This window comes from Ixodes scapularis, unplaced genomic scaffold, assembly GCF_016920785.2.
Source record: "Ixodes scapularis isolate PalLabHiFi unplaced genomic scaffold, ASM1692078v2 PGA_scaffold4__175_contigs__length_147842914, whole genome shotgun sequence".
Taxonomy (NCBI): Eukaryota; Metazoa; Arthropoda; class Arachnida; order Ixodida; family Ixodidae; genus Ixodes; species Ixodes scapularis.
The window spans coordinates 36,190,910-36,217,247 of record NW_024609879.1 but is presented as its reverse complement, the minus strand read 5'-3'; the positions used below and the strand labels follow the sequence as shown (position 1 = coordinate 36,217,247).

Here is a 26,338-nt window from a genome sequence, read left to right as displayed (position 1 = left end):
CAAGTCGACCCCGAAACGTTGGGAACTGTTGTTTTCCTCGGTAGAAGAGGAAGGAGAGGTCGAAGCTCGCGCTGTCCCATTCCATTTTTAGTCACCCCTGAAGAAGGAGTCAAGTCGACCCCGAAACGTTGGGAACTGTTGTTTTCCTCGGTAGAAGAGGAAGGAGAGGTCGAAGCTCGCGCTGTCCCATTCCATTTTTAGTCACCCCTGAAGAAGGAGTCAAGTCGACCCCGAAACGTTGGGAACTGTTGTTTTCCTCGGTAGAAGAGGAAGGAGAGGTCGAAGCTCGCGCTGTCCCATTCCATTTTTAGTCACCCCTGAAGAAGGAGTCAAGTCGACCCCGAAACGTTGGGAACTGTTGTTTTCCTCGGTAGAAGAGGAAGGAGAGGTCGAAGCTCGCGCTGTCCCATTCCATTTTTAGTCACCCCTGAAGAAGGAGTCAAGTCGACCCCGAAACGTTGGGAACTGTTGTTTTCCTCGGTAGAAGAGGAAGGAGAGGTCGAAGCTCGCGCTGTCCCATTCCATTTTTAGTCACCCCTGAAGAAGGAGTCAAGTCGACCCCGAAACGTTGGGAACTGTTGTTTTCCTCGGTAGAAGAGGAAGGAGAGGTCGAAGCTCGCGCTGTCCCATTCCATTTTTAGTCACCCCTGAAGAAGGAGTCAAGTCGACCCCGAAACGTTGGGAACTGTTGTTTTCCTCGGTAGAAGAGGAAGGAGAGGTCGAAGCTCGCGCTGTCCCATTCCATTTTTAGTCACCCCTGAAGAAGGAGTCAAGTCGACCCCGAAACGTTGAGAACTGTTGTTTTCCTCGGTAGAAGAGGAAGGAGAGGTCGAAGCTCGCGCTGTCCCATTCCATTTTTAGTCACCCCTGAAGAAGGAGTCAAGTCGACCCCGAAACGTTGGGAACTGTTGTTTTCCTCGGTAGAAGAGGAAGGAGAGGTCGAAGCTCGCGCTGTCCCATTCCATATTTTGTCACCCCTGAAGAAGGAGTCAAGTCGACCCCGAAACGTTGGGAACTGTTGTTTTCCTCGGTAGAAGAGGAAGGAGAGGTCGAAGCTCGCGCTGTCCCATTCCATTTTTAGTCACCCCTGAAGAAGGAGTCAAGTCGACCCCGAAACGTTGGGAACTGTTGTTTTCCTCGGTAGAAGAGGAAGGAGAGGTCGAAGCTCGCGCTGTCCCATTCCATTTTTAGTCACCCCTGAAGAAGGAGTCAAGTCGACCCCGAAACGTTGGGAACTGTTGTTTTCCTCGGTAGAAGAGGAAGGAGAGGTCGAAGCTCGCGCTGTCCCATTCCATTTTTAGTCACCCCTGAAGAAGGAGTCAAGTCGACCCCGAAACGTTGGGAACTGTTGTTTTCCTCGGTAGAAGAGGAAGGAGAGCTCGAAGCTCGCGCTGTCCCATTCCATTTTTAGTCACCCCTGAAGAAGGAGTCAAGTCGACCCCGAAACGTTGGGAACTGTTGTTTTCCTCGGTAGAAGAGGAAGGAGAGGTCGAAGCTCGCGCTGTCCCATTCCATTTTAGTCACCCCTGAAGAAGGAGTCAAGTCGACCCCGAAACGTTGGGAACTGTTGTTTTCCTCGGTAGAAGAGGAAGGAGAGGTCGAAGCTCGCGCTGTCCCATTCCATTTTTAGTCACCCCTGAAGAAGGAGTCAAGTCGACCCCGAAACGTTGGGAACTGTTGTTTTCCTCGGTAGAAGAGGAAGGAGAGGTCGAAGCTCGCGCTGTCCCATTCCATTTTTAGTCACCCCTGAAGAAGGAGTCAAGTCGACCCCGAAACGTTGGGAACTGTTGTTTTCCTCGGTAGAAGAGGAAGGAGAGGTCGAAGCTCGCGCTGTCCCATTCCATTTTTAGTCACCCCTGAAGAAGGAGTCAAGTCGACCCCGAAACGTTGGGAACTGTTGTTTTCCTCGGTAGAAGAGGAAGGAGAGGTCGAAGCTCGCGCTGTCCCATTCCATTTTTAGTCACCCCTGAAGAAGGAGTCAAGTCGACCCCGAAACGTTGGGAACTGTTGTTTTCCTCGGTAGAAGAGGAAGGAGAGGTCGAAGCTCGCGCTGTCCCATTCCATTTTTAGTCACCCCTGAAGAAGGAGTCAAGTCGACCCCGAAACGTTGGGAACTGTTGTTTTCCTCGGTAGAAGAGGAAGGAGAGGTCGAAGCTCGCGCTGTCCCATTCCATTTTTAGTCACCCCTGAAGAAGGAGTCAAGTCGACCCCGAAACGTTGGGAACTGTTGTTTTCCTCGGTAGAAGAGGAAGGAGAGGTCGAAGCTCGCGCTGTCCCATTCCATTTTTAGTCACCCCTGAAGAAGGAGTCAAGTCGACCCCGAAACGTTGGGAACTGTTGTTTTCCTCGGTAGAAGAGGAAGGAGAGGTCGAAGCTCGCGCTGTCCCATTCCATTTTTAGTCACCCCTGAAGAAGGAGTCAAGTCGACCCCGAAACGTTGGGAACTGTTGTTTTCCTCGGTAGAAGAGGAAGGAGAGGTCGAAGCTCGCGCTGTCCCATTCCATTTTTAGTCACCCCTGAAGAAGGAGTCAAGTCGACCCCGAAACGTTGGGAACTGTTGTTTTCCTCGGTAGAAGAGGAAGGAGAGGTCGAAGCTCGCGCTGTCCCATTCCATTTTTAGTCACCCCTGAAGAAGGAGTCAAGTCGACCCCGAAACGTTGGGAACTGTTGTTTTCCTCGGTAGAAGAGGAAGGAGAGGTCGAAGCTCGCGCTGTCCCATTCCATTTTTAGTCACCCCTGAAGAAGGAGTCAAGTCGACCCCGAAACGTTGGGAACTGTTGTTTTCCTCGGTAGAAGAGGAAGGAGAGGTCGAAGCTCGCGCTGTCCCATTCCATTTTTAGTCACCCCTGAAGAAGGAGTCAAGTCGACCCCGAAACGTTGGGAACTGTTGTTTTCCTCGGTAGAAGAGGAAGGAGAGGTCGAAGCTCGCGCTGTCCCATTCCATTTTTAGTCACCCCTGAAGAAGGAGTCAAGTCGACCCCGAAACGTTGGGAACTGTTGTTTTCCTCGGTAGAAGAGGAAGGAGAGGTCGAAGCTCGCGCTGTCCCATTCCATTTTTAGTCACCCCTGAAGAAGGAGTCAAGTCGACCCCGAAACGTTGGGAACTGTTGTTTTCCTCGGTAGAAGAGGAAGGAGAGGTCGAAGCTCGCGCTGTCCCATTCCATTTTTAGTCACCCCTGAAGAAGGAGTCAAGTCGACCCCGAAACGTTGGGAACTGTTGTTTTCCTCGGTAGAAGAGGAAGGAGAGGTCGAAGCTCGCGCTGTCCCATTCCATTTTTAGTCACCCCTGAAGAAGGAGTCAAGTCGACCCCGAAACGTTGGGAACTGTTGTTTTCCTCGGTAGAAGAGGAAGGAGAGGTCGAAGCTCGCGCTGTCCCATTCCATTTTTAGTCACCCCTGAAGAAGGAGTCAAGTCGACCCCGAAACGTTGGGAACTGTTGTTTTCCTCGGTAGAAGAGGAAGGAGAGGTCGAAGCTCGCGCTGTCCCATTCCATTTTTAGTCACCCCTGAAGAAGGAGTCAAGTCGACCCCGAAACGTTGGGAACTGTTGTTTTCCTCGGTAGAAGAGGAAGGAGAGGTCGAAGCTCGCGCTGTCCCATTCCATTTTTAGTCACCCCTGAAGAAGGAGTCAAGTCGACCCCGAAACGTTGGGAACTGTTGTTTTCCTCGGTAGAAGAGGAAGGAGAGGTCGAAGCTCGCGCTGTCCCATTCCATTTTTAGTCACCCCTGAAGAAGGAGTCAAGTCGACCCCGAAACGTTGGGAACTGTTGTTTTCCTCGGTAGAAGAGGAAGGAGAGGTCGAAGCTCGCGCTGTCCCATTCCATTTTTAGTCACCCCTGAAGAAGGAGTCAAGTCGACCCCGAAACGTTGGGAACTGTTGTTTTCCTCGGTAGAAGAGGAAGGAGAGGTCGAAGCTCGCGCTGTCCCATTCCATTTTTAGTCACCCCTGAAGAAGGAGTCAAGTCGACCCCGAAACGTTGGGAACTGTTGTTTTCCTCGGTAGAAGAGGAAGGAGAGGTCGAAGCTCGCGCTGTCCCATTCCATTTTTAGTCACCCCTGAAGAAGGAGTCAAGTCGACCCCGAAACGTTGGGAACTGTTGTTTTCCTCGGTAGAAGAGGAAGGAGAGGTCGAAGCTCGCGCTGTCCCATTCCATTTTTAGTCACCCCTGAAGAAGGAGTCAAGTCGACCCCGAAACGTTGGGAACTGTTGTTTTCCTCGGTAGAAGAGGAAGGAGAGGTCGAAGCTCGCGCTGTCCCATTCCATTTTTAGTCACCCCTGAAGAAGGAGTCAAGTCGACCCCGAAACGTTGGGAACTGTTGTTTCTAAACTTTTGGTTTGAGTTTTCTTTTTTTCGAATTGTTCCCCAAACCAGACAGATTTCTCTCGAAGATGTTTAATTTCAAACGGAAACGTGTTTCTTTTTTTTGTGTTTCTTTTTTTTTTTGGGGGGGGGCGATTAATTAGCTTTTCTTTTTTGTTATGAACCACTTAGAATTCGCTGCACACGACTGCCCAGTCACGGCCCAGTCACGGCCCGGCCCGGCCCGGGCCTGAGAAAATGAGTGCTACCCCGACCGAGCCCAGCCCGCGGCCCGAGATGGGCTCAGGCTTTCGGGCTGGCACGGGCCCGTGCAGTGCTCTAACGGCTCCACCGCTCGACGACCAAGGTCAGCGTGGCGAGGAGAGCGCGCGCTCTCGACCGTTGACGCAAGAACGCCGCAGACGAAATAAGGGAGCGGAGGAACGGCACGCATGCTTTCGCATTCACAACTCATAAGAAGTGCTTAGGTATACTTCGAGCTTTTTGTTTCGCAGCTTCAAGGCTGAAAGTGTCTTTGCAATCGGTAGTGAACTATGCTCCGCATTAGATTGCAAAAACACTGCATAGAAAATATTTTTTTACCTTTGTTTTTGTGGGAAAAAAAAGATACGCAACCCGGCAGCAATGGAGACAAGCCACGTAAAGATGCTTTTGCGCCAGCTGTGCGCCGAGAGAACTAGTGGCACGTGAAACATTCTTATTTATGCTCGGAATACTTTCTAGCCACGTGCTGCGAGTTGAGTATCCTTCTGGCGCTCCAACCGCTTCAAAAGTGGCACGCGCTGTCTCAAACCGTCTGTGACCACAACATCCGCTCGAAAAGGGGCGCTAATAATATCGAAACAATTGGTGCACATTCTGGCACTATAGTCGGCATTTGGCGCGGTCACATTTGTTTCTTACAATTGCTTCAGTGCTTTTTTTCTTTTTTTACGTAAATATTGCTTTTGTTTTTGACATTGAATGTGGCTCGAGCTACTCTCATAGCTCAACTCCCGTGGCCGATCTGTTGAAGACGAGAAGTGAAACGTCCAAACAAAGTTCAATCCTGCGTTTAGACATGACTTTAGACGTGTTGCTATTTGTGTCTAGTATTACAGAGAATAACGAAGCAGGTGTTGAGCTCCATTAATAAGGACAGAGCCGATGCCTGGTTTGTCAAATGATTGGCGTGCAATATTCTCTCGCAGAAGAGGAGGGGAAAACGTCTTTGTTTTTTTCTATTACGGAGAAATTCCAGATGTGTCTGAAAAGACATTAAAACCATGAAACTATTAATGTCGTTGAGATGAGGCATGTAAATTTAGAGTTGACGAAAACAGCGGAAAATCAAAACTTAATTTTAAAAAAGATTGCGGTGGCTTAGCTCGACTATGCCCGAATATACGTAGCGTGATCTTAGGTACATCTGGTTATTTTTAGCTTTCCTTGTTGTCTAGCATTAGCTTGATTATCATGCCTACTGCTGCTTCAAAGGCACACACACGGTATACGCATTATGCGACGCATGTATATTTATCAAGCGGCTCCGGTGCAGCGTCCGACTTGGCTACTGCGCAACGGAGGCGCACAGCTGGGCACGTGGTGGCGCCAGCGCGTCTTCCGCGGCTATGACGTCACTTCTCTGGAATGCGCAGACCGGCGAAGCGCGCGCAGCGGCGGCGGAGTGCACGGCGCTGGAGCGCGCGGCGGCGGCGCCGGCGCGCCAGCTGTGCCCCGAGTGACGTCACTGCTCTTCACGCATGCGCAGCACGGCCCTCCAGGAGCCCCGCGAGACTGCTCAACCTCGGCCAGTGTAGTTTAGGCTACAAACAATCTTATACAGAATTATCAACTTCTCATTCGCACTCGTGGATGCGTGCTTCACCGCGTTGCATTTCCTTCTGACGGAAAAAAATATGGGGACACCTTTTTCTTTGAGCAATTCTTGTTAAATTATTTGAAATTAATATGTTTATGATTCATTTCTGGACTTCACGCACTATTGTATCTTCAAGTATATATTTTTTATTTGAAGATAAATAGTGCATTTGTGCATTTTTGCGCCATTCTTTGCAGCTTGATCTTTGGCCTGGTGGTTGTGGAGTTTTTAATCTTCATTTTACCACGATCTTCACGAACAGTAACCTGCCCTCTGCCTACACGACTGGGCTTCATTTCATTGTAGACATTTCATTGTTTACGAGAATCACTGTATACATGTGCTAGGCCACAGCCATGGGCGTACCAACTACCGGGGAGGGGGAGCAAGGGCGGCGTTTGCACCCCCCCCCCCCTTTTTATACTGGGGGGGCAAGGCATGCGTTTTGCGCCCGCTTCCCTGAAAAGCCGCCACTGGGCAAAGCAAGGACTGGGTGGCGGCGCCCAATGGAAATCAAGGACACCGCCCCCCACCCCAGGGAGGGGGGGGGGGGCTGTTTGGTTTGCCGCCCCAATCAAGAACAAGTTGATACGCCACTGGCCACAGCCCAGCACGCGCATGTTCGCCACTTTGAAAAACAAGCAAAGTACACAGGCGCTGAGGTCCTCTCTTTGTCAACTCATGTTAATATGCTCAAAGCTGAACTGTCCCGAGTTACTAGAAACATATACAAAGTCCACAATTAACTACCGACTTGGCTTAAACAAACATTATACTACTCTCTATTTTACTCAAAAATGAGCTATGGCATCTTGGCGTGGGAACTACGACAGAAACTAATTACAACAGACTAATTATCTTGCAGAAAAACTCTTGCGTATGTATGACAATTCGAGAGGAGACAGAAGAAATTTAAGCCCACAACCACTTTTTAATAAATATAACATGCTAAAAGCAGATCAAGTTTTTTATTTCAAATTATTACAATTGATACACAGAAACAAGCTCCACACTACCCCAACATACAATCTGAGCACGTACAATATTCGAAAATCAATAAGGAATATGCCGGCAATAAGAACTAATTATGGCCGACAAAGGCTAAATTTCCAGATAAATTAAACTCTGAAAAGAAAATATATGTCCGTAGATTTCCCTCAACCTTTTAATAGCTTTAAATGTGCTTGTAGAAGGATGCTCGTGCCAAGTGAAATTGCTTTATCATCTTTGTTAGTGCCGTAAACTTCATGAGTGTTAAAAATATGTCTTTAATTTTTGTGCATAGTTCCATTCCTTGTTTCTTGATGTTTAAGTGGGAAAGAAAAACCTTTTATTGTTTTTTTTATTAATACCACTGTGCTGTGGCAGATTTTAATGTGATGCATTGTATAGTTGTATGCTTTTAGTCTACAACAGAAGCATGTCTTTGTTCCTGGTCGTTTTCGATGATCAGTGTTATTTATTTTATTTTATTTTTATTTTTATTTTTCATGGTATATGAAACTCTAATTTTGATTATATATATTTAGAATGTTGCAGAAATGCTTCGTTGTATTTTGTACTAACAGATCGGTTTGGCAAATGGCGCATTTTGTTTCTCTGACGTATTTTCCACTGTGTTTTTGTATGCGCTGCTGAACTGTACGGAGAAAGGGGGGGGGGGGGGGAAGCAGAGGCCCTGTCAGGCACCAAGCCTTTAACTCTGCCCCCCACTCGAAACTTTCCGCGAAAGAAATAAAAAAAAGACACTGAGCAGAAGCGCTTTTCTCGAACGGTATGAAGACGCTTTGCAGCAGCTGTGCATGGGCACCGTCGTAAGAGACCTTCAACTGTTGTTTTCTTTTTATGTCGTTCACTTATTTCACAACGAGCACAGCACGGTAGGTTATTGCACTTTTAGATTCTAGTGTGTCCTTTTCCAGCCTTTGCCTTTGTAGAAGCTAGTCAAAAATCGCTTTACCGGATCAGGTTAGACAAGAGAATGTCAGCAGTGACGGCCGTAATCTGGCGCGTGTGCAAAGCGTCCATAAATATTTTTCTTAATTACGTAAGCACCAAGAAGCACGTGTATGCGTCAAAAGCAGCTACACGCGCTGGCGTATGCAAGAGCAACTTTTCTAAAGAAAATTTAAAGCAAATGACGCTTTCCTTCAGGTAACACCGTGTGTGTGAGTGGCACCCGTACCCATGTTCCGAGCATCCTCCGTGGTGCTTTGGTATTTAGTCAAACAAAATGTATTACGTGACTCTTCGAACTTTCTACGCCCGCGTAACTGACAGATTTTAGTAGAAGGAGAACGGATTTGCTAGCAATTTTGCTAAACTAGCATTACGGTTACGGCTATAGTTTTAAAGAATTTCAAAAAACGGTTTTGTTCTGTTTAGCTTTACTAAAAAAATGTCTTCCTGAACGGCTTTCGGTTTCGATTACGGTTGCAGTTTGAGTCCCTGTTTCTGACCCTATAGAATGGTTGCTTATAGTTAAAATCCAGGGGAAAAATATTGATTGTAAACATCAAAATTTTATATAGTCATAATATAACCTTCACATTCTTAGTCAAAATACCTATTCCTAAATTACCCAAGAATCAAGGAGAATGCCGGGAATGGTGTTCCACGAGCCGCACGTGCTGGCGTCTGCAGCAGTTACAGTTCTAAAGCGAAAGCTTAAAACAAATAGCTTCTGGAACGCGCGGTCAGCAACGCTTTTTTTTTTATTTACTTCGAATCTTTCATACGTGGAAGGCGTGCGCGTGCGGCGCGTGGAACACTTTTCCCTGCATTCTCCTTGGTGCTTGGGTAGTTAAACAATAGGTCTATATGCTGCCACAAGTGCATCGTACAAACCTTTTTTCCGATTAGCCTATATAAAGCTAGCTTGGCCGCAAGCTGTTCGGTGCACAGCAAAGTGCTAACTTTGCAGGCCAAAATGCAGGCCGAATACGGAAAGTCTGGAGGAACGAAAAGGGTTCATTAAAATACCGATATTTTAACTGCGGCATGTGCGAGGAGTCGGCAGCTAATATATTCCTTGGGAAGATTACAATTTGTCATTTCAGAGAGAAGAAATTCAAAATGTGTCAAAACGGCTTTAGAACTCAATGAAAAAAAAAATAATAAGTCAAGCCCAGAAATAAAAAAAAAGTATATAATCCTGACGTTAAAATAGGAATTAGATAAGAGTGTATTAGTGCCCTCTACAGATATTCCGAGGATTTAAGGATTTCTGCAATACTTTGGCTGAAATTAACATTTTACTGCGTTTTAATGACAACAGTCAAGAGAGGGCGCAAGGGGAGCATGTCCCGGAATGCTGTGGATGTTTGTGTATTAAAACGTTATCTAATTCCTTCAAATCTACGTTATTTATTCGTTCACACTGCAGGATATTTGTAGCAATATAAGCCTCCATAGATCGTTCATTTTGAAATGTACGATGCGTATAATTGTTAGTTTGACAATTGCACACAAAGATCATTATTACGTTTCCAAATTTTGCTTTCCCCCGAAAATTCTTGAAATCGGTTAATTTTTTTTTATTCCTTCAAGTTTAGAGATTTTGCTTAATATTTTATTTTGAATCATGCAACTTTTTGTTCGCTGCATATTCGCAGGCTTGCCCAAAGTCATGGTTCCGGTCCACCATTTTAGCACGGGAATAAAGCGCGAAATCCTAATTATAACCCGCTTTACTACCCAAAGATCCAAAACGTGTACAAGTTAAATAGATAAGAAAGTAAGAAAATTCAGAGCAGTCTCGCATCGCTCTTAATGACGATCACAGTACTAGTCCGTCATGTTGTTCACCAAAGATGAGGGGGTTAATCTCCGCTCCCTCAAACTAAGTGATGTCCCTCTTCATCGAACCTTTGTCGTACCAAGAGACGCAGACGCGGTGGCGTCATAAAGTGGGCAACGTCGGTGTTGGTTGGTTCCTCTGGGGTCTATTTCAGTCGTTGCCGGAAGCGATGGATGTTTCCGGTCACGCCAATTAAAAATACTATTTCAAGTTTAAAACCACATAATATGGAGAACAAAATGTTGCATCGTCAAGATGTGCAGAAATAAACGAGTCTTCCAAGTTTCCGATCAGGATTGAAAGAATATGTACACCGTACAAGTAATATCGAGTGTCCGGTGAACTTTCGACCGAGATTAAAGGTTTCTGAAATGTTAAACTAAAGATGCACAAGTGTAACTCCAGATGTACACGGGTTCATAAGTTACCGTAATCGACATTCATGTTTGGTATCACGTCAGGGAAACAGAGCTGGACGAAACTAACCAGTTTCAGCGAAGCGTTCATAAAGTTCATAATATTCGGTGTCAATTTCAACGAAAATATTATTTTATAAACTATTTTACTAGTACAAGCCAGGCGAAATCGTTGGTGAGAATCTTAATCAGAGCTATAAACCTTATCATATAAAAAGCATGTTTATTCGTCTTGAGAACACAAAAAACAAAATCCTCGAGACGAGGCAGTTTGAATACGCAGTATTTTTTAGGTACCACCTGGGTCAGAGAAAGGGGACGAAGGTTTGGATTCAATTCAGATAGAACGTTATTCTGAATCTCATGCAGCCACGATCACTGATATTATTATAACGAACGTTGTGGTATATGCCTCGCAGTTCAAGTTCCGAGAGGGGGATAAACTCGAGTGAAAGGAGCGGAGTGGACCGTTTCGATTGTCGTTGTCTTGAAGATAAGCAGATTCGTGGGAGTACGCGGAGGTTTCAGCCTGACTATCATTTCTCAGTCAGACGATGCATCGTACTCACGCCTACGAATCGAGAAATGTTTTAGGGTCCACAACGAAGCAAAATGTGGGCCTGTCGATGATATATTGAGGTGGAGCTGAACGAAGATACAAAGAAGTGTCTCGAGCATGAATAACCGTTTTAATTTAGCTTGGGTCTTTGAGTATCTCATCAGAGCCTTTCAATTTCTAAGGAACCATAGGAAGTCAACGCCAGGTCTGGGAAGCCTGAAACGCTACCTTGAATACATCATCGTTAATGGAGGAACTATTGAGTAGTAGATACCGAATTTGGATATATCTTTTTCTGTGAATTAGAGACATGACTTGGTGCAGTGGTGCATCTTCAAGGATCTTGAACAGCAGCAAGGAGTCCAGCCCATTGTGACACCGTTTTGCTCAGTCAAAAAAACCTTAGCCGAAAAAAAGACGCTGAAACATTTTTTGAAGAAAAACAGAAGAGAAAGAAGAACCAAATCAGTTTACCTAAAACAAACAAAAAAATCAGCAGTACGGAGAGGATCTAAAGTAAACAACCGGACAACTTCCTTGTGGGACGCCAGATTACAAAAATAATTTTGAATTGTAATGCTCACGAAGAGCAGCTATAACAATTCGGGTTGTGGACTCCAACTAAAAGACTTCTATCTCTTTACCCGAGCCTGCATCTGCATCCTCTTCACCACGAATTTGTTCAAGAATGATTAAGAATATCACAAGCATGGCTTATTTTAGACAGATATTACTAGTTACTTCGATATCGCTTTGTTTATACAATTTACTTGGATCAGTACTGCGTGCGTCATTTTTCGTTAAATTTGTCTTGTTCGTGTTTTTTGGGCACGTTACTCCAACCCCCCTATAAACCAGCCGATGAGAATAAAAACTTCCCCTTACGCTTCAGTCGCTGTCATTTCAAAAACTGAACGCGCTTTCTTCAGATCGCGCTGTCAACAAACAACGTTTCACAAACAATAAAAAGTGGGATCTTTTCAAAGAATCGAAAAGTTACATTTAAACCTTTCAACACTCACGGATATGAGGCGAGTTCGTTATCAGTTAACATTTCACCTCGAATAAATGTCACCTCCCTGCGTAGTCATAAAACCGTAAAAAGGTATATTGAATTAAAATTTCTGAAACTTCCCTTGCTGCCACCGGAAAACTTAACGGGAAACACACACGTGGCCAATCGTGCGTTCGTTGACCAACCCACAAACAATCTCCAAAGTTTGTTCCTTTCAACAAGCGGAAGGGAACGACGGCGACGTTGTTCAAGCCGAAAACGGGCGCCTAAAAACTGTGCTCCAAAAGTCACCATGGCAGTTGCTCTGGGTAGGAGAATATTACGACGGATTTAGCCGAGACCAAGGCTATTCTTGCAACACTCAACACCCATGACAAGGCTGAACGCAAGACCAGGAATCTTTCTAGGGGCGAGGCTCTCTATATGGTCTAGCCTTGTCCATCCGGCGTCCGTGCTCACATCGATTGCCACCCCATCTGTCTTCTTAAAAAAAGAAAAAAAAATGTTTGCGCAGGTATCAAACCTGTGCGGGGAGGCCCCAATGGCTTTCTAGTCCATCGCCTTAAGCACTACGCCACGACTGCGGGACGAGTAGAGGGCTCAGAGACATGGTAGTAACTCGAGAGCTGGGGATGTCATGGATGAAAGGTTGCATGTAGCCGCTTAACGTCTATACAGGAGGGGGCGCTGCGGTCAAATGCGTATATAATCGCTTTAAACGTTAAAATTGGCTCAACGTTTATAACGAGAGGGCGCTACGGTCAAATGCTCACATGCGTATATAACCACGTTTCATATCACACATTACATACCAACGCAACCCGGAACTCAGCACTACACTCTAAAATGGTCACGCAGAGCAAGCGTGACGCAAAGCGATTTTTTGCACGCTTGTTTTAAGCGTGGTGTTCTTCAGCGCTTAGAATTCACGCTCTCTAAGCGTGAACTGCGCATAGGTTTAACGCTTGCAGGCGTGACGAAAGCGATTTTTTACACGCTTGTTCTAAGCGTGCTGTATTTCAATGCTTAGAATTCACGCTCCCTAAGCGTGAACTGTGCTATGGTTTAATAATAATAATAATGACTTTATTTTCAGTGCCCAAAAACAACCACAGCGGTCTTCACTTTGGTGCACCTGTTCAATCCTAGAAACACGTTGGTATATTACCATCACCCAAAAACAAATAAGCAAACAAAATGTTATCAGTAAATTACAAGGTTATTCAACTGATGGCGGTACAATGAAATGGATGTACAGAAATCGAGGTGCTTAGGAGCAACGCTGTTGTATAATGTCTGAATCCGAGAAAGCGGTGAAGTACAACAAGGTGAACGTACATCAAAGCATACGGGATGTCTAGTATGGCGTAAGTTAACATGAAAATTAACTTTGCTGAGCATTGATGGCGAATCAATTACACTATTCACAACCTCTATATACATATACAGGTTTAACGCTTGGCAGGCGTGAGGGGGCCCGGGTGTTTGCACGCTTATTACGGCGTGCGTTTTCTCCACGCTTAGATAATGGCGCCTCCTAGGCGTGTGAAATGCGCGTCGCGGTGGAGACCTCTGGCCATGGGCATTGAGCTTTCCCGCATTTAGTATATCGTCCCAACAACTAATGTGATTGCGACGATATACTAAATGCAAGAAAGCCCAATGTCCACGGCCAGAGGTTTCAACCGCCACGCACATTTCACGCGCCTGGAAGGCGTCATTATTTAAGAGTGGAGAAAACGCACGCCATAATAAGCGCATGAACACACGGGCCCCCATGCATATTGTTATCGGATATCGTTTTAGGAGCTCAAAAACGATCTACTAAATCTTTCCAGTTATTCCTTAATGCGAATTGAATGGTGCAATGAAGATCAACATAATTACGCACATATACGAATGGCAGTTGTGAATCAAATGAAATTGTCCAGATGCGTCGCGTAGGAAATGCATGTTACGCCTGGGACACTGTACTAATTAGCTGCAAGCTGTTCACAACCGTGCCACTTGTATAAAGATTTTAGCAATTTATCTTTGGCGTCTAATAACCCAAACCGAAAGAGAGAGAAATAGAGACAGAGAGAGATCTCGTTAGGCTCCAGTTACAAGAAGGAATAGTCCAAAAGGAACTAAATAGAGAAAGGCAAACAGATTTCAGCTTCGGCGCTAAACTCTTTATTAAAATCTATTTTTGTTTTTACAAATAAGCCGTTAAAAACTACAAAACCCACTAACCGCTACGAACTGCAATTTCTACCATAGCAGCACAGTTGAATGGCTCATATTTGGGCCAGATTGGCGCAAGCTTGGGACAGGCTTGAGCCAAGGTGGCCCTAGCTCGGGCCAGTCTGGCTCAAGCCTGGGCTGAGCAAGCGTGCTACTTGGGATATGAGTATCATGAAACTATGAACTAATGCCAATATTTTGAATTTTTAGCGAGTTTGAATCACGATATATTTTTTTCAGTAAATGTTAGAAACAATATCAATATATAATTCGTTACCATGTGTTTTTCAGCTACGCAGTGATAATTGTGTTGTGTCATACTTCTTTGCGGTTCATTTTTTTATAAAAATTGGTACATTAGAAAATCGTGCTTGTTGGCAAGTCTGCACTCTTCTAAAAGAAAGCTAAGTCTTAAAGGGGTGTCAATTCCGTATGCGATTATTTCTTGTTCTTCAACAGAATGTCTTTCGAGGTGTTCCATGTTTTTTATAGCAAGCATAATGACAGATCTGACCGGCTGCCCACCCGGCTACATAGGACTGGGTGTTCAGTAGTGCATTTGGTATTTTGTCTGTGAAGTTCTCAGCGACCTCCGTGCAGTTGTCCTAATCATCTGTTGAGGCGTCAGTGGCTACTTTGAAGCCGGACTTGAATACCTCTTCCAGTTTAATTTGAAGTGACTTAATTACTCACGATAGTTTGGTCTTCGGGAAGGGGAAGAAGGATTTTCCACCGAATCAGAACAACTTGTTTTCGCAGTGGTAAGCAGCACATGGCATGTCTGCCATCTCCAAGTATGCGCAGCAGTATGCCCGAAGGCGGCCGGTTGATCAACCAACGATGACCCACAACAGACGAGACCGCGTACTCAAATAAAATCCGCATAGAACTGTATAACGACCTTACACTTTTTAATATATTTATTAAGTACCGAAAATTACAAACGTATGATTTCGGATTAGAAACTCATTCGAAGGTGAACATGGGAGGTTATCACAGACGACATTGGAAACACAAAGAACAAACAACAACACAGTTGCAGACGGCCCTCTAGATGTCCGGGCATAGCGTAGCAGGTGAACCGGTGGTAGTAAGCAACGAAGCGAAGGGAAAAAATGAAAGCTTTATTCAATTCAATTCAAATAATTCAATAAATAAATGAACACAATTTAAGGTGGTGTTGATTTTATGGCATCCATCGGTTTCAGATCACCGCAGAAATTCAAAATGAAAGAAGCGATAACCACTCCAGCATCACATTGATTTCATATAGCCGCTTTTCAGTAAGGTGTCTTCCACTCCGCACATAACCTTGCCCTAGCAGTATGTCGTAAAACGTTCCCGGCAGGCAATGAACCACCTAGCACTGTCGCTGAGAGTAAAGAAAGCGCCTTGGAAAGCTAGTTGCCGGGTCTATTCAATACATGTTTATTTAGAACACTGATAGCCATTTTCGCCTGTATGAGATGGCATTACAAGCTTCCATGCTTCCACGGAAGGAACGTAAATATGCTACTTTATTCAGACGTAGACGGCAGTAGAAAAGCTCAGAAACACAGCCTTGTTTCTTGTAATGTTTCCTTTGGGAGTAGAAATAGTGTTTTGCTGGGCTTGATTCAGACGGGACAATTTATCCCAGCATCTGAGAATATGTCATGAGATACTCATGTCAACTACGTTATTTCTAAGTTGTCACAAGTAGTAGGTGTGATAAACTGGCACCGGCACATGTTACCATCAAAGGTGAAATTATTATTACACAATTCGTTATCTTTCTCCCACATGAACTATTTTAATTTAGTTTGGGGTACAACGACGGTCGATGAATCTTGCAAAAATACACTTGTTTGAAAAACATTAAGCGTTTAGGGCTATAGAAGACGTTCCAATCAACTTCTAAACCACAGGTTTATTTAAGAAGTCTCGCGTTATCAATATACATGCTCTATTTGGCCATAGACTCGTTACTAGTCTCAAAAAAAGAACAAATTATGGGTAAAAACGTTTTCAAAAAAGTATTTCAACACTAAGAAAATATTCACGCGTATTCTACCCGTCGTGAGGCATGTTGGGAGGTGGTCACTGCAAGGGCGTACTATGACGAACAAATGCTTCAACATACTATCCACAAATACTTAACCTACTTGAAGATAAAATATTTGAATTCAGTACAATTTTCCTTCAAAAAATTCGACTAATATTTTCCTCAAATCAATTTGAGTATGAACTAACCTTTCGGGGTTCCAAAACTTATGTCTACAAATAGGTCACTTTTCTGTTATAGCTGATGATAAAATACATTATGTTTGAAACACGCTTTGTTAAATTGTGTTGATCAAAACTTGTGAATGTTTTTTTTCCTTGGGCTGCTGCTTCTTTGACTTGCAGGCGGTCAAGGACTTGTCAAGCTGTGCCACTCAGCATTTTTCCGTGATCGCCACCATCAGCGTACGTGGAAAATAATATTTTTATTATTATGATTATTAATAACGTACCGTCGCCACACCAGCAAGCACCGGCATATGTAGTCATGGACGGTGCGAGAGGCTAAATTACTCATTCTTGGCGACCAAAAATAATGTAAGCTCCAACCTTATTGCTACAATTTTTAATCATCATTATTATATTATAATTTTCTAGCACTATTTAGACACTCATTTGCGCGCTTTAAACTTTTGTTTTACATATCTTTAAAGATAGTTGAGAATACTCACTCATCTTCCTGGTACGATTTATTCGTAAAAACGATCCCTTTCACACAAAAACTATGTCGTTAGTTGTCATCACCCCCGCCACAGGGGTGTCACTTGAAAATATCGCATCCCTGATTGACTGCTGCCACTTCAAATGTCTTCGAGTTGTCCGAGTCGCTCGTTCGTTTCGATCCTCGTGCTTTCCGAGCAATTCGTGTCCCAGCGCCAGGATCTAGGGAAAGGTAGAGAAGAACGCACGAGCAACACCAAAATTGCTGGAAAGTTGCCCGTCTGACGTAGGCCTTAGCGAGAGCCCGCTGCTACCCGCTTTTTCAACATCCATTAATTTTCTCGGGGTGAAGAGGTTAACGGAAAGGGCGTTCGATGAACTTTTGACTCGCATATTTATAAACAATATCTCCGAGATAGTGTGTAAAAGGCATAAAAAGTTAAAAAAGGTCGAATTCTATGCTGTTTTCTCTGTGGCTGTGTGGAAAGCGAAGCAACATCTGATTTTTTCTTCAAACTCATAAAATAAAGTGAAGATAATTTTTAAAAAAATATAAGAACGAAAGTAAAGAACTCTGTACAGAAAAGTGATCCTTTTTTCTGACGATATAGCATGTCAGTGTAGGTGATTTCACTGATAATCTTAGATATACTTCGATCATTTTCTTTGGATTTACCACCTAAGACTTCACAGCTGCAAAGCGAATTGTAGACAATGTCATAGTGGGGATTGTGGACATTCTCAAGAGAACAAAACTCTGCTTTATGACAAATTAACAGTTAAGGGAAGCTCCTGCCACGTCTTTCCCCTTTAGCGAAGCGAACGCCGGAGACGAGGCGAACTCCACTTCAGCGTTCGCTCTGCTAGGGCTGAAAGAGGTTGGAGGAGCTCCACATGAACTCTTAAGCTGTCACCGCATATGGGAATTAATACTGGTTCCACAAACAAAGCAAAACAATATTGTTTTAATCGTTCCTTTTCTTAGAAAGTGATGGCGACTGTACTTTCTTACAGTGTAACTCGTAGCCTATCGTAGCAAGAAATTATTTGGGTTTAAAGGCTTTTGTTAATTAGGAAATCAAGGCAGACGACTGGTACAGTGATCGTGTTGAGAAAGCTTGTTATTAACTCAAAATGAAACTAAGTGATGCGTAAAACTTTGTAAAATGTAGTACCATTCCTTTTTGTAGTCGATACACCACTAGTCCCATAAACGTAGGGACTCTTGAAGACATCTATACGCGCCGGCGGTCTGAAGAGGCTGTTAACGAAATAAATATACCTCTGCCAGACGGACGTTATAAGAGTCCTTAGACAAATTCCTTCGAAAGATCGCCGAAATAGCGCAAGGCGATAGGCGCAAAATCGCGAGTGGATTCGCCGATTCTTTAAAAGGGTTAGTCTTGAAGTGCCTCAGCGTGCAATTCTGACTGTGGTTTTAGTTTGCGTATAAGAGATGTTGCTTCTTTCATTGAGCTGCATTCATTGTGGTTGATTATTCAGTGAAATTTAACTTTAACATGGCCAACTATACCAAATCAAGTTTTTGTTCTTGGCTGAAGGCAAACTTTCACAAATGATGTCAAGAATACCTCTCAGAAGACAGAGTAGTGTTGAGAATTTTTTTTAACGTCAGTCTAAGATATCATTTGATTTTACTATTTAGAAGACCCCGTACACAATTTTGGGGGTTCCTATGGCTAAAAGGCAATGCGGTGAGCGGAGAAGCTTTGTCGCGTCTGGTTTGGTAGTTTTTCACCGTGTAGTTTATGCGAGTATTTATCGAAGTCTCACGAGGCATTGAACTGCATTCGCTTGAAGTGTGCGTTTTTTTAACCTCACTTTCATTAACACCTACATCGTCGATTGTTTTTGTCTGTGGTTTCGTGGTTTTGCCATGATGCAAAACTACAAATTTATGAAGTTAACAATATTTTTTTTAATCGAAATGCACTCGTTGTTTGATGTTATATATTTTTGTTTTTATGCTTTTGCATGCTGCACCCTTCAGATTGGCAGAAGTTTGCATATGGTGCCAATGATAATCGCAAACGCGCTGTATTAATACAAACAAAAAAAAACAGCGAAGAACAACACAGGGACACAGACGAACGGAAGCAGGACAAGGCGCCTTCTCCTGTTTCCCTTCGTCTGTGTTCCTGCGTTTTTCGGCGCTGTTTTTTCGTTTGTCAATGACCCAACTATTTCAAATCCCCACTTTATTAGTGAATACAAATCATATATCTATACACCGTTTCACAATAAGTCCAACCGCGGCGAACCAATGACATGTAGCCAATAGAGAGGGACTAATAGTGGATCATCAAGTTGCTCGCTGTCTCGCGTTTGCTATCTGCGGCTAAACCGATCGCGTGCAGTATTAGAGGAGGATGAGGCCGCATTCACAGTGCGTGTTTTGTTTAGTCGCTGGTAGGGTACGCGCGAAGACAACGAACGCCGTGACAATGCACTGTCGGCACCATAGAGTTATTACAATGAACGCTAAAGTGTCTGGTGTCGCTAGTGTGCTTTTGAATATCGAAGCAGACAGCAACCAGTATAAATTGGACTTCTTCTAATGCATTCCTATGGGAAAACGCAAATGCATTTTCTGTTGGAGCTTGATTTTAAGAGCATATATTGACTAGTGTTGTAACAGAATAAAAGACTGTTAATATTTTACTATTGGATCTACAGAAATATGTGTCATAGCTTTCTTCTTCGGAATTCATGGCGTCGAACACTGCGCTAAAATAGCCCAATACACATTTTTATTACGTGTTGACGTTGCAGACTGCTATTATAGGGCACTCATTTACGCATATAGTGAGTGCTATGAAGCACACAGAGTGAAACACCTTCATAAAACAGCAAACAGATGCTAATATATGCCAAATCAAACAAGCAAAACACACAAGAACGAAGCATGGAGTTTTGGAACGAAGGACGCACACTGGATTAGTAACAAGCTGTGGGTAAGTAGCAAACGTACTGGGCTAGTAACGAATTGTAAGCACCTTTTATTTGTTCTTTTGATTGAATCCATAGCTTGTATTGACGTATTCTGCTGTCGAACATATACCTGGATCTCAAATAGTGCTAACTTAAACATCGCTCAGTAATGCAAAAAAAAAACATTAACTAAAAATTACACTTTTATCAGGGAATAAAGCTACATAGTGCCCGTTACAGGTAAATAAATTACGCTGATTTCTATTATTTCCTGGCCAAAAGATAAATATCACGTACGTTTTCCCATGGGAATACACAGGAAGACTGGAAAAGTTGAATGTGTGCGGACTCCTTCAATATGCAACCATGAGTTCCGTAGACACTAGGGCCAGACGAGCCTCTAGCGTTTATTGTAATAACTCTATTTTTAGCACTGCCTGATTAGATCCATCCAATTGTAATGTTGGCTGCAGTCAAATGTAGTGCGAAACAGTGAATAGAGCCGCTCGTTATATTTGCCTTATCATGAGGTTTTTAGATAACTCGGGCGGCCTGGTGACATGTCAGTGTTCAGGCAAGTCATCTTGATGGCTCGCCCCAATCGTCAGTCATCAAATTAAGTCGAGATTTGTTTTGATTTTCTTAAACGCCAAGAGGATGTATTTCTGACTTATCCTCTTGGCCCCTGTTAGAATAACATATTTGGTCATCTCGAAGCAGCCTCTCATAGTCGAGGCGGAATTACACACACGTGACTGAAAGAATGGAGTGTTAAATTTATCAATTGCTAGATAGTTCCTTCTATTTATTACTCTAATAACTTTTTTGTATTTACCTGCTGTATTTTCAAAAAATCGCATAACGAAAAAAAATAATATCCCAAATTTAAATAGGAAAATAAATGAAAGCGGCTCAGCATAGCAATGTGCCACCCCGCCAACAAAATTTGAACAAAATGTTGATACGCGGCAACATATAGTTATGTTGCCTTATCTGAAAAAGCGACGCGATTTCAAATGTATAACAAAAATAAAAGCTGTGCAAAGCCATGTTTTTTTTTCCTTTTGTTCCTTTTTACTTGCGCATAATCGGACATGATTAGGAAGAGAATAAAAATATTGGAAGAGGAAAATAAAGATTATTTTGAAGTTTCCTTTTTTAATAAAATTAAATTTTTTTTTTTGATTGCGGTGACTGTAGTTAGAGAGCTACGCTTAATTTATAGGCACTTCAACCTCTTTTTTTAACGATGCCATTTTGGTGCTTTGTGCAAAGAGAGTGCAACTGAAAATCGCAATGATTTGAAATTGGAACTTTCTGGATATGCAGTGTCAAAATGCTCGGCCGATGCCCTTCTTTTCTTTCTCCGAACTGTTTTATATTTTATTAGACGAACCTAGCCAATTTCTTGTGACTTCAGGTAAAGTCTAAGAGAGCTCATAACAATGATTTTAAACACTAAGATGGCTGAAGTGAGGCTACTCTAAGGGCTCACTTATTTAGCCTCTCTAGCCGTAGTTGTGCAATACCCTGAAATCTGAGATTTCTCAGCAAGAGTCAACAAAATGGCGCCATAACACGTGTACGTTCTACAAACAGGGCGAGGAGAAAATATTACAACATGTGCCAAACTGACATGTTAAAACCTGCAAAATATAAAAAAAAATATATATACGTTTCGATTGTTTGAAGTCCCTTGAAACCTCATTAATAAAGTCACCACGGCCTTTCTTAAGGAGTGTCTGAATACAGTATTTTTTTAGCGCAAAAGCTAGCAACGTAAACACAAGAAATGACGCGAATAAAGCCTCAAACATCCCGTCGCACAAAAAGGTCAACCAATGATTATCACGAAAGTTTCGGATGACCTCTCAGTTACCAAGCCGCGCTTCAGCTTTCGGAAATGTCACAGCTAACGTCCATATCGTTCTGAGTCACAAACCACATCGTTGTGCGCGTTGGGGGTGTTTAATGCTCCACACGAGAACCTCTTTATGAACAATTAAAAGCCGACGTCACTACGCTAAACTTTATTGCGCAAAGGCTTGGACATGTTTTTAAAAAAGTATCGGGCTTGGGTGAGCACTGAGAAGAGATGTCTGTTCTTCTAGCTTTAGTGCTAGTCTGTGCCATGGTGGCGGAGGGTCTTCTGGCAAGTGAGTTAGGCATAGGTCATTTGTAAATATCATCTATGCCTGTGCAGATTGAAAGTACACTAATCGTGTCCGTGAGATATTCAATATTATTATGGTAGTCTTTCTGTAGCGCTTTTTCGTATAATGTTATTTGAAACTATCAAAAAAATGGTATTAATCAGCTACATAAATAGACGGTAAAGAAGCCAGGCGACAAGAGGCGCGAGAAGAAAGCCTCACGCGCTCGCGGAAAGAGATTCGGCGAATCGGCCATGCTGCACCACGACAACCATTTGAGCCTAATGCAGATATTGTAAGTGAACAATGCATATGCGAGTCTTTACAAGGGTGTTCGTGAGAGGATAGGAGATAAGTTACCGAAATTGCATCTCAAAGTTCTTTAGTCTGCACCTCAATTCTTTATAAGAAACCTGAGTGCCAAATATTTTTCTTAAGTGATCTACATCGCTCAAAGAGCATCATTGGGGGTTACACCAACTAAATGTACCATATACAAAATATGAATGTAGATTTCACATATTTTTTATTGTGAAAACTTATATGACACTAGTTACAACAAGCATCTTGCGAAACTTGGGACATGTTCGAATGCGTTGAGAATCATAAATGTGTGTTGCTTTTGGTTGTGGATAGTAAACTATAAGGAAAGACCCGTCGACAATTTCCGTGGGGCACTTATTATCTCATATCTTCTCCCGGAGTTGTTTCATTGTGAAGTAAAATGTGGTATATTTATGTTTTTCTTTATCAACATCAACTTGATTATTAGAAATAGCATATATATTTTAGACAAAAGCCTTTCCTCTATTTATAAAAAACGTTTCTAGTGGAGTTCACACGTAATGTGAATAATCATAAAACCCACTCAGCTCCCGTTAAGGGCGGTCAAAACCAAACAAGAATGCGGGTGCGGGAGGGTGCGGGAGCCGTAACACGGCCATATATTTATCACTTCTGGGGCCCGTTACGGTTAGAAAGTGCGCAGTTGTGTTTGGTAAATAAGTAAACAACAGGCAGTTTTAGTAAATTGGCCCGATACCTCAAAAACTCAATTTTATGCATGCGCAAAGGCGTCGACGGAGAGTCGGGTGTTTATCCAAGTCATCGAATCTACTAAACTTTCTAATAAAAAGTTACCCTCCACAATATTTATACAAGCTATATTTGCTAGCGCACATTACTAGCGAACAATCTTCATGGTAATTAGTCAACAGTTTTGCGGTTTCGCCGAGCGTTTTTCGCAAGCAAACGATACGGAAGTGCAGAGTGCGTACGCATAGCCGCTTTATACTTCACGGAGCAATAGACAGGGGGCACTGATGCTACCGAGAGCTAAGCGAAGCGGTGTTCACACTTATAGATTATCCCTCAACCTATCTCTCACCCCATGTGTTACTTAAAATCACTTTATGTATTTATAGCATTTTTATCCTACCATTGATAATAGGGTTGACATTTCACTGGAACAATACGCAATCTTTACAAAAAAACGTGTTGTTCATCCGTTGCTTCAGATTCCTGCTCTTTATCTACCGCCAACAGTATGACACAAACAAGTACAACTTCTGTTAAGAAGTCAATATGATATCTTGTCTGAGTCCCATGAACCAAAATATGAAAATGTTCGGAACTGCTGGGGTAGAAGTGTTTTTCATATCCACTGTCTGTGCGTCACGGAGTTGTCAATTCCCTAATTAAATTTCCGCTCCTTATATATCTCTTATCCAGGAAAATTTCCATACAGTCTTTTTTTTTAGACAAACAAAGTGTTATCATTAGAGTTATGCGGTCCAGCACTTTCTCCTTACTGACTCATGGTACAAGAAAAACAAAAAGAACATACAGGATTGAACAGGACGTAAAAGAGCAAACGAAAATGTTCCTTATATATCGTGATTCAAAGAATTGTTCGTAATTGGTAGTCTCATTTTGCTTCGAACATCTGCTTTCGTACAGATATTTTTAAAGGCATTGACTTATCACGTTGACCTGGAAGCCTTTGCGTTTTGGCAACGCATCTAGAATAATAAGTATTTCATATTAGTTTTGCATGCTAGAGTCTTGCAATTTATCAAGGTGCGGGCATTCCTGTATATAGGTTTTGTTTAAAGAGCAAAAAATGATGTTTTTATCAGTAGCTGCAAATACTTTACATAGTGTTCTGTCTCATGGAGGTCTCCAGCCTTTTGCAATTCATATTTAGAAATAAAGACGACGTAATTCTTGATCAAGCTTTGAAGGCGAGTGTGTAGGTGGAATTGCGGAACATTAAAACCCACGATTAAAAAAGGAAGAAGTAAAATTGTTTAGTCATTTCTTTATTTTTTTGCCCAGTCTAATGCCCTATTGGGCAGGAAGAACGTTGTTTTTTTTTAACTTAAAAAGTCTTAATTCTTTTTTTACTTGTTTGGTGCATTTTGATGTTTAGTGGTAACTTTCCCTTGAGGGAATAGTGTCTTTCAATATTTTTTGTAACCAATCCACAACATAGGTTCACTTTTATGGAATGGTATACTGCCGTAGCATGCAAGGGGATCTTTTTATTCCGTTAAATTGGGTTAGATTTGTTGTGCCTCCTCTCTACATGAAACAAATTATAGAAAAACCTTGATCTTCACTAAATTAAGGCACTTTGTTTAGTAAAATGTGCACGTGACTTCCTTTAGTACGGGTGCACGTGGTGCCACTTGCATAACATGTACTTTAATGCGACACGTTCTACCCGGCGTCAAATGTGTTACCTGAGAAGCGCGAGAGCCAGGCGTGTTTAAAATTGCACCTTTTAAGATTTCCGCAGTTACGAAAAACCTCAAACGTAAATATTGCTGTTAGGCACATCAACTGCGGCAAGAACCTTACGCTGTGATCTTGAACGCAGGGCCTTCTGCGGAGTATGTTGTTTATCCTAAGCTTCTGGAAGCAAGAGGATTGAATGGAGGAAAACTTCTTCACATCAAAGAGAAACTTACTCTTCGTTTAGAAAAAAGCTCCGTACTCGCTGAAAATTTCGTAGGATCGAGCCTTAATGGCGACAAACAAGTGGATAGCATTGTAAGTATTTTTGTTACTTTAAGAACCCCGTCGTTGTTTTCTTTGTTCAACTTCCTAGTTCATTTGTGATTCTTAAATATGCATCTACTGAAATATAAAAGAGATCTGGTATATGATGTCATGCCGAAAGGCGTTGCCTTGATATTCTACTTCAGAGCAAAAAACTTGTATGTCATATTTGAATTTCGAAATTCGCAGACGCAGGAAGCGAAAAAGGTATAGGCTTTGTAGCGTATGGGAAACAGAGCACGGCTTTGAAAACAGCTCCACATTTAATTTTTAATTGTTTTATGCTTATGCTTGTTGCATCCTTATGTATTTCTTAGGATTGAGCATCAAGATGTAAGTACCTTTTAAATATATTTTATTTTGGCTGATATAAAATTTTATTTTGAACACCTGTCAATTAATCATATTACTGACCTTACGGTCGCTTCCAACAGAATTTTCACCTTCGATACCTACTTCTAGTCTTTTGCGTCCTCTTTCGTGTAAGAAATAATTTATTTATATTTAAAAATGTACAAACGTTTTCACAAAAAAGGCTCATGACGGCTGCATAATTTTAGCAAACTGCAAGCCATACCACCGCTCTTCATTCATAAAATAACAGACACAAATGACGGCTCATCGATGGTTCCGTCTGGTATTTTAGTCCCTTATTTTCTATCTTTGTCTTTAAGGTGGATGGGGGAGAAGTGGAAAAGAACATTTACCATGATAAAAGTCAGATGGCAGTGCTATCTGTGACAGAGAAAGACGGCTCTGTGGAAGTGGTAAGGAGATCTCACTTATCGGATCCATGCCTATACTTCGTAATTCATAAAGTATCTACCATAAGAGAAAACAAGTTTAAAGCTGATATTGACAAATAGAGTGATTCCCATTTGGTTTAATGCGAGCAGCGTTCATTCCAGCCTCTTGGCACATTTTCGGTTTATCCTAGCGTTCTTTTCATATCTATGTATACTCAAAGATATCATGCTTCTTGTGCAAGCAATTTCTTTCACTGGTGACGTCTTTTTTAGTTCGAAATGGCAGATCATACTTTCAGGTTTATCAACTTCCTAGGCTGACCAAGCAGATGAACTGATATTGAGCGAACTAGACTAAACATACCGCTGGCCTGATTGGCATTCCTAGTATTGATGAGGCCTTAAGTACCTTTGCTGTGGAAGTTACCCAGCTAGTGCTATATTTGACTTTTATTGGTCATGAAAATGCGAGATTTCATTTATTTTTGTTTTCGTCTTGTCAACGTATTGGACTAACGGAGTA

General features: G+C 42.6%; 1 protein-coding gene across 1 annotated transcript; it reads left to right on the top strand.

Annotated features, from left to right (window-relative positions):
- Window positions 1–21,948: 21,948 nt before the first annotated feature.
- LOC115313770 lies at window positions 21,949–26,153 on the top strand. Its single transcript, XM_040220277.1, has 4 exons — window positions 21,949–22,009; window positions 24,888–25,060; window positions 25,744–25,836; window positions 26,115–26,153. Exons 1-4 carry the CDS (start codon window positions 21,949–21,951, stop codon window positions 26,151–26,153), a joined length of 366 nt encoding a protein of 121 aa, XP_040076211.1.
- Window positions 26,154–26,338: the final 185 nt, after the last annotated feature.